At 32.0% G+C, this 14,141-nt stretch overlaps 1 protein-coding gene across 1 annotated transcript in view; it reads left to right on the top strand.

The window, feature by feature from the left end:
* The window catches only part of LOC122576860 (dynein beta chain, ciliary-like), a 192,355-nt gene that overhangs the window by 31,169 nt on the left and 147,045 nt on the right, over positions 1-14,141 (top strand). Inside the window, exons 15-21 of the mRNA XM_043747713.1 lie at positions 939-1,184; positions 1,740-1,964; positions 3,123-3,324; positions 5,130-5,201; positions 5,281-5,447; positions 7,032-7,444; positions 9,146-9,416. Of these exons, the coding sequence (XP_043603648.1) occupies positions 939-1,184; positions 1,740-1,964; positions 3,123-3,324; positions 5,130-5,201; positions 5,281-5,447; positions 7,032-7,444; positions 9,146-9,416 (1,596 nt within the window). The remainder of the gene's footprint in view (positions 1-938; positions 1,185-1,739; positions 1,965-3,122; positions 3,325-5,129; positions 5,202-5,280; positions 5,448-7,031; positions 7,445-9,145; positions 9,417-14,141) is intronic.

The raw sequence follows: 14,141 nt of genomic DNA on the forward strand, positions 1-14,141 counted from the left end.
TGCACTCAACGCGGTTTGAGCGTTGGCCGAAATAACCTTTTTTATTACTGAATGTTAATGTACAAAAAATATATAAAAATATAACACTATTTATGTTATATAAATATAATATGAATATACGCGAAGAGCAATGGAATTTGTATACGTGCATCCAGATGTGTAAAATATTACGTAGCTTTTTAAAAATATGGGTTATAGGATCCCATCATGTAGGTACGCATGTACTTGAAAAATAACGAGAGTCAGGCGAACGAAATTTTATAATTGATTTTCTCGAAAACAAAGCCTTGTATCAAAAATTGCTACTGTACATTTTCGACTTACTTTTGCATCAGGAATCAGCCCCTTCCGGCTTGTACCACAATTTTCGGTACATTCTGTATACCGGCTGAGGCCCGACAGATGATATACAACCAGTTAGTGAGCGATCCTACATTAAAAAATAAGTCGGAAGTATATAATAAAAATCTTTCATGTGACGTTTCATTTCTGAGAAAAACGAGTTTGAAAATTTGACAAGAATATTTAAACTTGTCCAATTTCGAACTTAACAAGAATAGATAATCGATACATGTAAAAATAAGTCAAAGGCGTAGAATAAAATTTTATCGCAAGATGCTTTATTTTCGAGAAAAATGAATTTGGAAATATATCACGCGCGTATATTAAACCAGTTCTTAACTAAACATGTCTCAATTTTATTTTCTTGAAAATAAGACCTTAAATGGAAAAATTTTGTAAACACAAAATTTAAGAACCTGTATGATTATGGAATAGTTTCACTGCTTACATTACTGTATGTAACACGAAATGCATAATATAATATAATATATTTATAAATATAATAAATATAATATAATATAATAATAGTATAATAAATATGATATATTTTAGTATTAGAGGTAATTCTTTTGTCATAGAATTTAATTATTGTGTAGGTGGTATTCATCATGACCGATAATACAACATTGGAAGACTTGCTAAAGTTACAATTGCACAAATATGAAGAAGAAGTTAAGAATATTGTCGCTAAATCAGTGAAGGAAATGGCAATGGAAAAAGTGTTAAAAGAACTTAACGACACTTGGAGTACGCTCGAATTTGGGAAAGAGATACACGAGCGTACGAAATTAAATATTCTTAAAATCGACGAAGAAACTATTGAAATCCTTGAGGACAATCAGGTATCGTTTCAAGATATTTCTTCGTCAAAGAAATAAAATAATAAAACACACGTGGTGGAATGCTCCAAACAATACGTTATAAACAATGCAAAAATCTATAAACTTTTTTATTTGTTATCCTGTAAAATTTCTTCAGTAACAGTTTTCTTGTTACTGTCGTTATTGTTATATTCAATTTATTAAGACCTTCTGCGTTAATAATAAGTGTCTACAGTATGCTGTAACTTGTCTCAGCATCATATAGAGAGATCAAATTCCATTATACGTATAAATTTTAATTTTATAAAAATATTTTATAAAAATAAAAATTTATCTAATGTTAGTAAGTATCTAATTTATAAATTATATGTACCGATTTAGCTACTTGTATATTAATGGCATTTCGTTTTGTTTTACTTTAGTAAGCTCAGAAATTTCTCGTCGTCTTTTTTTTAGTTTTATTATTTTTAGTTCCCTATTTGATTCGCTTATTTTTCAATAATTTAATATTTGCTTATGCTGACTTATCTAACCTATGACAATGTGCTATATCGCTTTCTTATTGCTTTATAATAGGTGCAACTGCAAAACATGTTAGGTTCGAAATTCGTTGGATATTTTCTCGGTGAAATTCTTGACTGGCAGAGGAAACTAAGTACTGCAGATGCAGTAATTAATGCATGGTTCGAAGTTCAACGAGCTTGGGGTTATCTCGAAAGCATTTTCATTGGCTCTGAAGACATTAGGAGCCAACTTCCAGAAGAAACCAAACGGTTTGAAAAAATTGACAGGGAGTTCAAAGTATGTACTTCTATTAACTGTTTATTAACATCTTCCGTATTTTTCTTTGATAATTTCCTTCCTTTTCAAAAAAATATAACTAGGTACCTTTTATAAACGTTTTCACACAATAAATACATTTCTTCGCATTTTTTTAAGCATGTTCCTTAATTATACACAAAAGGGCACGGATCTCTATGACCTTGAAATATGTTGTCAAGGTATTGGCAGAAAGCTTCGATTAAATTTAGTTTCATAACATTTCATATAATACAACCTAACCTAACTCACACCTGAACCTAACTCGTGAAGGAGAGAGATAGTTATATAATATTATGGAAATAAAAAAGGAAAATGAATGGGTTACGAGTTGAGTTTAAAATTTACGTCGATGGGGATCTGTTCGAAGTTGAAAAATTAAAGAAGAGAAATCTAGGTGCCAAAGATGAACCTCGCAAATGGACTAGTAAATGAATTTAATGCAACAGAAGAACGAACAATTTTATAGAAACGATACATTCACGAAAGCGATGTTGAATCAGAAAGAACCAGGAGCATTATGTTACAGAGCAATGAAACAATAAACGTTAATAATTCTTCGCGATAAATTTTATTTTTATTTAAAGATTCAACACAGCTTTTCTGTATGTATAACATTATGTATGTACGGTATAATATTACCTTCTAATATTATTAATAATATTAATATAATTAATATTATACTATACATAGGTAATAAGCTTTCAATCAAACGCAATAATACCAAGCTAACTAGAAATAGTAATTATATAGAAAAGAGTTCACGGATTTTGATGGTTTTGCAATATGTTGTCAAGACCAACATTCTGAACAACTTTCTTTTTATACATGTAACCGCCACTCGGCTTCAGTTTCCGAGGTATTCGCAAAATATTTGTATACAATTTATGTCACGATTACGTTTCATTCTGACGAAAGCGGACGTATTTTTATATAGTCCAAGCTAAACTTAACTCATTCATGAAAAAGCTAATTACATTACAATTAAATTATAGTACATCTATAGAATATCTAAGTATGGCACACTTTTATTAAATTAAGCATTTGTTTAAAGAAATTAATATGTTAAATAATATTCTTTCAAACATGTTTGAGAACATTATATCGAAAAATATAGTGATACGTGTAATAATTTTTAAGGATCTGCTGAAGGAAATGTTGAGCAATTTGAATATCATAAAAGCAACCAACCGGCCTAAACTTTTAGAGAAACTAGAAGAGCTGCAAGTGCAACTAAACTTCTGCGAGAAAGCGTTAGCCGATTACTTGGAAACAAAGAGATTAATTTACCCAAGATTTTATTTCATCTCCGCAGCGGATTTACTTGATATTTTAAGCAATGGTTAGAAAACCTTGATAGCTATAAATAATTCTTATTGTCTTTTCCTGCGAAAAAGAACGATCGAAAAGTGATGCGTTTTTGCTATCAAAATGATAGCTTATGATGAGATATCAGTCGCATCAAATTTTCAAGTTGAGTCGGCAATTAATTTCCAAGGCATTAGGCGTCCAACATGCTCGTACTCATCAATGTGTGCTTCGGTATGTGGTCCTTTATCTCGGACCAGATAATTCAAAAAATCAGTCTCAGGCGTTTTGCTGACTGCTGATAGTGAATTTGAACTTAGATTCTCAAAACTGACAGTGACAATCTAAATAGTATGTATCAATTCGTTTAAGTTTAAATAGATACATTTTTCTTATTATGTAAAATAACTGTTCAATCGTTATTTGAATTTAGATTTTCAATATTTATCAATTTTAGATTCAATTATCAAATTTAGATGGATACATTACTTCTACATGTGTAATAACTGCTGAATTATTATTTGAATTTTATTCTTTTTTTTTTTTTTTGATCCCAGGATGGTGGAAACTGCAAAATATTTTTGGAATTTGAGAAAAGAAGTAGAGGAAGATGATAACAAGAGCAGCTGGGCAAGAGTAACTAAGACGGATGCGTCGACTGAGAAGAAGTGACAAACTGTTGGCTGTTGCATCTATGTTATGACACTTGTATGGTTCCTTGGATATAGCCAAAATCATGGGATACATGTACCCACATAATATATGTGACGTATCCATCATCATCATTTGCAGTAAATAGGTCAAAAAAATACAAGACATAGATGCTAATTTAAATATATCGTACACTGGATTCAATCAGACATTTTGAATGTTGAAGATCCAAACTTAAATTGTCAGCAGTTAGCAATATTTCCGAGAACAACTGTTTGAATTATTCGATCAAAGTTCGCACACCGAAGCATGCAAACTGACGCGTTGATGAGTATAAGATCGTAAGCTGTCATTTGGTACTAAATTCAGTTGCAAATTCGAGGGAGCAATAATGAGCGATTTATTTGCCGTTATATATATTTAATATGTTAGATTGAAACGTATAATATGCTCTGTGCAACTCGGGACGCTTAAAGGCCTGAAAAGATACGATTGTTAGGAAAAATATGTTTGAGACAAAAGCTGTTTGATATAGAAGAACACGTACTGTACTTTTATCTGTTTGATTTTGCGATTACGTTGAAACGTCCTGTAGGGATGATATTAAAATTTTCAAATGAATTGCTTCATCTTTGATTACATATTCTTGTATCTGACATTCAGACGCTTCCAAATTTAAAAAAAAAAGGAAGAGACTGGCTGACTGTTCTAAAAACATTAGAAAACTGCGAAATTGTGTTTTGACAATGCCATATCAGTGATAGAACTATGGTAGAATTATATATATTATATTATATTATAATTATAAATTACACAATTATAAATAGAATTATAATTACAAATAAATGTAAATTATAATTATGGTAGAATTATGGAAAACATCTTTATCTATCCCCATGATACACATTGGGTAACGCTAATGCCGGCGGCACATCAAATTTCAAAATTCGTATCTCGATAGCGGATTTTGCAAAGGACACGAGTTTGAAGTGTTTTGAAAATGTCTGAATGTCAACTATAAGAATATGTAATAAAAAATAGCGGCGTCTATTTAAGAATTGTAATGTCACCTTTACAGGATGTTTCAAGGCCATTGCAAGGTCAAATAGATGAAAGCACAGTATGTTCCCGTTGATATGATACAGCTTTCGTCTGAAGCATTTCTTTGTATCATTCCTATTTTTCCAGGTATTTGGGCGGTCCTAGTTAAACAAAACATACTGCAGGATAACGTTAGTAGCATAATTATATTTGATTTAAGTAAAGCACTTTTGTAAACAATTATTTTATGAACTTAATATTGAATTTGAAATTTGTTAAATACATTACTTCTCCTTAGGGAACAATCCTGAATTGGTCTGCAGACATCTGTCAAAGTTGTACGATTCTATTGCAAAATTACATTGGAGAATGGACGGTGGGAAACCAACGAAGCAGGCGAGAGTTATGATTGCCAAAGACGGTGAGGAAATGGCTATTCATGGGACTTGCGATTGCAGTGGAAAGGTACTTTCTCGTAATAAATATGAAAATAGGCTTTCAACCCTCTGTTTGCAATCTTATTTTTACCAACGTAGTCTGCATACTGGGTCATTTAAGACCACGCAGCTTTTTTAGAATATTTTTAGGTTTTAAAAAGCCCCCAAAATTCTTACATAAAACTGCTGTTTAGAGAACCTACCTCCTTCAATTTCACGTATGTTATCAAGATCCTATCCTGTTCAAATCGGTCGTAAAACGTCGATGTAATCCGTAGATGCAGAAACAACAGACGGTAAAACAGTGCACAATATGTATATGTTACCGACAAAGTCGGCATACGGAAAGATATTAGGATTTACCCGGAAAACCTAACACTCGTCGTAACATACAAACCTAATATACATCACGAAAATCGCTAGAGCTGAAATAGAACGATCGTTTGTAATTACCGGCACTGCCTTCGTCGTCTAATCGTGCGCTATAGCCAAATGCACTTACGCTTTTCGCTACTTCGAACTTGTTACCGATAAGGATCAAGACCGACGCAACCATTGAGAAATCAGATGGACAAAGCGACAAGTGCAGGTCGTTGCCATTCCAAGTGTTCCGTAACAATTGCTCTGTTTAAAACGTGGACCAAGGAAGCAATCCACAGGTCGAGTCTATATGTTTTATGCATCGTCTCGTATGTTTCTCATTATCCGTCGCGCTTCTTTTTGATCGAGTTCCTTAGTAAAAAGAACTCAACAAGACACAAACTTGGTTTCAACGACGAGCACAATCAAAAGATCGAACGTTCCAAGCAATCAAATATATATGTATATATACATGTATAGCAATATCACGTGCTGACTCTTTAACCCTCCACTGGTAATATGTTTTTTCACTAACGCGATTGGCAATGTGAGTCTTCCACTTCGTGGCTTATCTTCTTATTATTTTGGATTTGAAAGAAACGTGGAAAGATTTTGAGATACTACTTATAATCCCTAATTTACGATACAAGTGATACTGTAGCCAAATGTTTAAATCTTTTCGCAATAAAAAAAAAACGTAAAAAGATTACGAAAGATATAAAATGGATATAAATAAAAGATATGTATATACAAAAATTCTCTGACTTATGGATCGCAGTACTCATTTTACTAATTGCACAAAATAAATAGTATTTAGCCAATCAAAGGTAACACGCTTGTAACAGTTGTAAGATTTTTCAGATGTGAGAATCACTGGATCTGCCATTTTCGTTCCGGAGAAATTAAGTTATTCTGTTAATAACTTTTTAACGAACAACGAGTGGTGACTAAAACATTTAGAAGGTCACTCAGAACCTCGATAACATGTATGGAGGTTAGAGTTATTGGAAGTGGGTCCTCTAAACAGCAGCCTTTTTACCAAGCAAAGTAAAATTAAAAAAACACACTCTGCACAATATGAAGAGATGGATGGATCAAGTTGGATTTGTGTATCCGTAGTAGAAAACTAAAATTTCTAGTAGTTTGGAGTGCCAATAACATTGATGCAAATATTTTTATCATTTATATTTTCATAGATATTTATGTATTTTTTTTAATAAAACATATTTCATTTTTTCTATTATTTTTTTAGGTGGAAGTTTGGTTAAACAACGTAACAGATGCGATGAAGAGATCGGTAAGGCATCATATATCTCAGGCAGTAGCTACGTACGACGAGAAACCACGTGAACAATGGATTTTCGATCATCGAGCTCAACCCGCGCTATGCGGAACTCAAATCTGGTGGACTACGGAAGTAAACATGGCCTTTATGAGACTAGAGGAAGGTTTCGAGAATGCGTTTAAAGATTATCAGCGAAAGCAAATTAATCAGTTAAACGCATTGATAGTACTTCTCTGTGGAGATTTGAGCGAAAGCGATAGAAGGAAGATCATGACAATCTGTACAATCGACGTGCATGCAAGGGACGTTGTAGCGAAAATGATCGCGATGAAGGCAGATCACTATTCTAGTTTTCAGTGGCAATCGCAACTCAGGCACAGGTAAACTCGACGACGATTGATTTGGTCGTATAGTGGAGCCTCTAGTATCCGAAAGTTCCACTATCCACACCTTCTATTATCCGAACACTATATTTTCCTGCCTATGTCCTCTGCTATCACACAACCAAACAAACAAATTGACTTGATGTCCTTCCTTAATCTCATTTCATTCGTACATTGCCATGGTATAAAGTTGACATTGTACGTGTCAATATAATTTTTGTGTCATGACATCTTGACACTTAAATTGTAACATTAACTATAATGTAAAAACTGCAAAAATTGCAAGATTGTATCGCACGTTGGGAGATTTACGATGAATGGAATTAACAAACAAAAACATGCAATTGAAAATTATTCAGGTTTCTTTGCGACTAAACTTCAATGCAGCCAGAAAATGAAGATGTGGATATTGTTGTGCATCAGTGACCTCTGCGAATCAGAAAAATAGCAATGCCAATATGAGTAGTTTAAGCTATGCGAAAAGCCTTTGAAATTTAATCAGCAATTAAACGGAGATCCAAATTTCTGGGTCCAAAAAAAGTAGTGGTTCGTTAGCAAAATGAAAATTACAAAATAAAAATTGCATTGTCAAAGAATAGAAACTTCCTCTAGATCATCTAGCCACGGAGTGGGGAAGGCAGTGATGCCTTTTTGCTAAGCAGAATGTGAGGAACTTATCCCAGAAATTTGAAGGACTATGGTCTTTCTATAAAAAGATCTAACTAATTCTTTGCAAAATATGTACAATGTGTACCATGGTGAAATTACAATGAATTATCACTATATTATATTATTGAAAATAGTACAATGAAACAGGCTTGTTTTGAGGAGCATTGAAAAGAAGACCTTAGTTCCTTGTCAACAAGAATCGGCTCCTGGTCGTAAAATTAGCAGAAATGGCATCACAGCGTTATTTTGCTCAAATGTAACTGGATGCTATCGGCTCTCCCTGTTAGCTCAGTGTTAAGGTAGAGAAAAGTAAACATCACATAAACGAGAAAGATATGGGGTCCATAAATAATTTTGAAATAATTTATTTGTACTACATCTTACTCTTCGTCATTGTCATTGTATTATTCTTTACGAAACATACTGCAACACTCGTAAACACATCCATTTGAGAAAAAATGTTTTCCATCGCGTAATAGCCCCCTCAGAACCAAACAACTTTGTTTCAAACGTTTCTCTGTATCTCAAAAACTGAAAGAGTTATTTAGGTGGCTCAGTCTTTGTGATTCACCCTGTATGGTACAATAATTATGAGAATATGAGAATATGAGAATAGCCATGTCTCGCTATTGTTTCAGATACTAGAGATTGCACTGTACAAATAAAGCAATTGATTACGAATTATATATCTAATATTCTAGCATAAATGTGCTAAATAAAATATTAAATAGAAAGAATTGGATGAACAATGGAATAAATTGAATAACATAAAAATTGTACATAATCTCGTTAATTGCATATTCAATTTCATAATTCTTTTATCAAATTTGTTTAGTTATTGTTTACAGATTATCTTACTTTGTGATACTTTTAGAAACTATTGCTTGGAAAATTTGTCTGTTATGTAGCTCATCTTTAAAGACAAAGTCATTTATTGCCTCGATTTATCTCTTGTTTTTTACTCAACTATTTATCAACACATTTTATTAACTTCTTTTGTTTCACTTCAAATGACCGAACAACTTACAGATGGGACGACAAAGTTGGTGATTGTTTCGCTGATATCTGCGATGCTTCCTTCAAATACGATTACGAATATTTGGGAAATGTTCCACGGCTGGTGATAACGCCATTAACCGATCGATGTTACATCACTTTAACACAATCTTTGCATCTTATAATGGGTGGAGCACCAGCTGGCCCAGCTGGAACTGGCAAGACAGAAACAACGAAAGATTTAGGGAGAGCATTGGGCCAAATGGTTTATGTGTTTAACTGTTCTGAACAAATGGATTATAAGGTAAACTCATAGTTATTTTATGGATAGATCTTTGATATTAAACTTCCACGTTGACATTAAAATTTACACAACTTTTGGAACGTGGAGATCTATTTTTATAACAAATATATTAGTTTTATTTTGTATTTTTGTTTTATAATTCTATTTTACAATTTTGATTTTACGTAAAGCTTATATCAGTCATTTTACAATAGTCATTTTTGGAAATTCTACTGTACTTCGTATGGAGCAAATAAATGTTATATATCTAAATAAAATTAAATAATTATTCTGCAATAAAAATTAAATAAAATGTATTAATGAATGAGCAGCTTAATAGTAAGAACATAAGTTACATTTTTCATTTGTTTCATTTTATCACACATTCCTTTCTCAATATATTTTTAAACTATGCAAAAAGTTTCATATGCTCCCAACTTGTACCAGAATTTTCCACTTCCTAAAAATGTAAATCTAACTATTAATAATCATAAGTCGAATGTTATGTATTATGGGAGTAATGTAGCATAACATTTTGGAAAATTGAATTTTATTTGTACTTCTTTCTGTACAAAAGATAGTACCAATTATTATCTGGTTATCCGACATAACGTGTTGATTTACGTCTCACTATAACAGACTGTAATATAAATAAATATTTTAGCACACTGTGCACCTGAATATGAGTTACATAATGCTCGGAGTTGTTTCAGACATTCCTTCTATGGAGAGATGTATATTGGCTAAAAATGAATTCCTCTACTTGACTTTCACATATTATGATGCAAATGTTAAGCAACGAGCTAATATTACTTCTTAAGTATTTAGTAAATAATTTTTTAATTATTATTTTTAAGTATTTAGTAAAGCAAGTCAAGTAACTTTTCAACGTATTAATTTTGTTAATTTTACGTTGCTATACGTTATGAATTTTATATATATATAATAATAATAATATATATATTTAATTAATAATTGATTAATAATTATATTATATATATAGTATTTTTATTGTTTTTAAATTGAAGTGATAAAAATATTCATGTAAATTAATAACTTGTTTTGTTCTTGTTTAAAACAATCAAGAAGATACAATTAGAAGTAGGTAGGTAGAGGTGGTTGCTTCAGCAGAAAATTTTGGACAATATTTCTATAAAATTACTTCATGTTTTTCTTCAAGGAATATGCAGAATTTATTGAAAATGTAGTATAAGACACGTGACTTGATTACTATGCAGATATTAAGGTATACACATATAACACAGAAGGATGTTAAATACATAAAGGTTTCATGAAGATCACAAATGCCATAAACTTACTTCGACAAATAATTTATTTTCGTACGAAATATCGTAATTTTCATGGTAATTTAAAAACGAAATACCTAACAATTTTGGGAGAGTGATATATAAGAAAAGATTCCATAAGAAAAGATTTCAAAATATTGAAATTTATATTGAGCTTTTCCTAAATCTAGCAACGAACGACATATTTGTTATAAATTTAATACGACAGAATTCCATTTATTCGAACTCCCTTCATTCACATTGGTATCATCATAATGCACGATTTATCGAATATGTTCCTGAACTCCTATTATAAATTATCCAACTCTAGACCACGCGACATGCCACTTACATGATTAAATGTTTTTGCCTTAGTGCAGTTGAATCTCCAGTAGCCAAAGATCTATTATCCGAATGTTCCACTATCCACACGTTCAACTAACGAAACTATACTTTCTACTTGTGTCGTTTGCTATTATACGTCCCTTGTGTAATTTCATACTATTGGGTTGGCAACTAAGTGAGTGCGGATTTTGTCAATACCACCTAATGACTTCAGTACGAAGCTAATATTCTACAAGTTAATATCTCTTGTCTCTGATGACATCAGAGAGGAAACGTGATATATTGAGCGTTACAGGGAAAGGAAAGATACTTCAAAAGTTGGGAAAAAAGTGTGGTAGTGTTGCAAAAATTGCAAAAATGTACAACGTTAGAAGATGTATGATTAATGATGTCAAAAACAGAAACACGCACGTGTGAGAATTACCCAAGTGTTTCAGGAGGCAGAAAAACTTTATTAATGGATTTGAAAAATAAATATCTGTTCTCTGTCTTATAGCAATGATAATAAATCAGCAATAAAGGAATACCAGTATCTAGATATGCAGGGTGTAACAGAAAATATGAGATCCACTTCTGGAGCTGATTGTACAATATATTTGAAAACAGCAGAAGAAGCTCATATGAACGTATGGTCTATCTCTCATCATATGTGAGATATAACAAATATATTGTATACCTACACAATCTATTGGAAATGTTGAAATACTAACATCCAGAATGGAACAAGCCTATCAGTAAATTTGGGTATCAATAACACATCAGGAACCATTCAGAATACAACTGGACCCATGGCAAGACTTGTGACAAATCTACAGACTTGCCTTGAAATGCAAGGTGATCATTTTGAGCATCTTTTTTTAAGGGTAATTAGATAACACAAAATTCAAACAAACAATTACTTACATTTCATGAATGAAAACAGATAGAACATATGTTTATATAAACATTTTTCATTATTTTCAGGTCAATTCCTGAGGCGTGTTCCACATGTTCTGTTACACCCTGTATATTGTACAAGAAAGTTTTGAAATTTGAATAAATATCAACATTTTACGTTCTTGTGCTGAGAAAAAGGAGAGTACAACGAAAGTGACAATGAAAAGGCTTCTTTATAGTGTTTAGTTTTAAAATTGTCTATAGCATTGGAAAAGGGACTAGGTGGTTTGAGGCACAAACGGAATATAATTCAACGCAGTTCAATTTAGTAACAAAATTTGACTTACTAGCTAAAAGATGTAGAATCCATAGATAATTCAAAAAAGATTTCCTTTTATATTGTATCGTATTGTTTGTGATTGTTCTTGTATTATTTGTTTTGAAATATAGAATAATAATGATAAAAAGAGATGCGGGTTCTATTAACTGAAAATCTCCCCATCCAAATAGTTATATGCCTCTCCATTTATTCGAATATTGCACATATCTCTGTATCTAAAAAATTCAGTTTAATATTTCTGCGTAACAACGTATTCCAATATCAGTAGTGACCGAATTTCAATGAAATGATGAAAAACAAAATCCAGTTACATGAAAATTAATTCCGATTGTACGAATAACAGCGAATTCCTATTATTATCCGGCTGTGCCAAATATCCGACACGTCTTATCCGCGCACCGTATCGGATAAATGAAGTTTCACTCTGATTAACGAAACATTCGCGAAAACCTTTCCCTTGGTTTCACTACGTACTCCAGTTATCGTAACTTACATAAGAGGCGACCAAAGTATTTAATTTCTGTTGACTTACATGCAACTTGACAATTAAGGGCAGTTATGAAGTTTTTATGATTATCACGATTTCCCAATTTGATGTCGGTATATTACCTTCTGTGGTACGTAATAGAAAACGATATATTACGGACAGCTAATAACAATAGAAGGTATGAGAAACTGAATTTCTGAAATTCGTCTAATATTTACTACACAGACAATTTGATTTACACAATTATATGGCAATCAATTTTCAGGCTCAACCATGTACGGTAATTGAAATAGGTAGTGAAACCACAAAGAACTATTATGTTTGGAGCACATATTTAAAGATCTAAATTACTTTCTCAAATTTAATAGCAAAAAGAGAACTAATATTATAAGTGTTAAATAATGAAATTGTTCATGAGTGTAAAGCCAGATTACATATTAGATTACAAAGCAGTATGTCGGTACACGATATGTCAGGTTCGAGTTGGGCCTGAAAAGTTCGGGCAAATTCGGGCATGCTCGGGATGAGCCGTAAAAATTCGAGCAGATCGAGTGATCACCCAACACGTACGTACACTCAGATAGCCTCATTATTTCGGGCAGTTTTCTTTGGGCTTTTTCGAGCCAAATCGGAAATAGTCATGATTTAGAATAAAATTGATCGTATTATCTTCATAATACAATCCTTGATAGTCAGCTTTCTTAGGCAATCAAATACCCAACAGGCAAATGCAAAATATTTATCTATATGGAACTTTGAAATAAGATAATTTTTCTGTGAAATAATAATATTTCTAATGGATATATTTGAAATAAATTTCGTTCGATGTAACCTGTTTTTAATTTACTTTATATGAAATATATAAATTTTATTCTTATTTTAGGGAAACTGGAAAATGTACTCTATTAACAAATTACTTTTTTAATATTACAATATTAATTACACGGATAGAAAAGAAATAGTTATTGGATGTTTAATAGTGATCAAAATATACAGCCAATTTTAAATCCGAATGTAGAAAACCCAATTGTTCCAAATTTCGTGGCAACAACTTTGTACTTGTGGCATTGACTATACTACCCGATGTTGAGAATAATCTCTCGCTCGTAAAGTTGCAGAAATATTTACAACAATTGCATTTCTTACATTCAAATTTTATTCTTCGAAGGAAAATTATCTTATTTCATACTTCTATTCAGAGAAAGATTTTGCACATGTTTGTTGAGTACTTGGTTGCCTAAAAAAACCGAATATCAAAGATTACATTATGAACGTAATAATCAATTTCAAACAGCATCTCGAATCGAATCGCAGCTACGTGCATGGCGGATTTCGTCCGAGGCTGCACGACTTTTTCCGACTTGACCCGAAAGGCTATCCGAATGTACATATGTATTATATACATTAGGATT

This window comes from Bombus pyrosoma, linkage group LG17, assembly GCF_014825855.1.
Source record: "Bombus pyrosoma isolate SC7728 linkage group LG17, ASM1482585v1, whole genome shotgun sequence".
Lineage (NCBI taxonomy): Eukaryota > Metazoa > Arthropoda > Insecta > Hymenoptera > Apidae > Bombus > Bombus pyrosoma.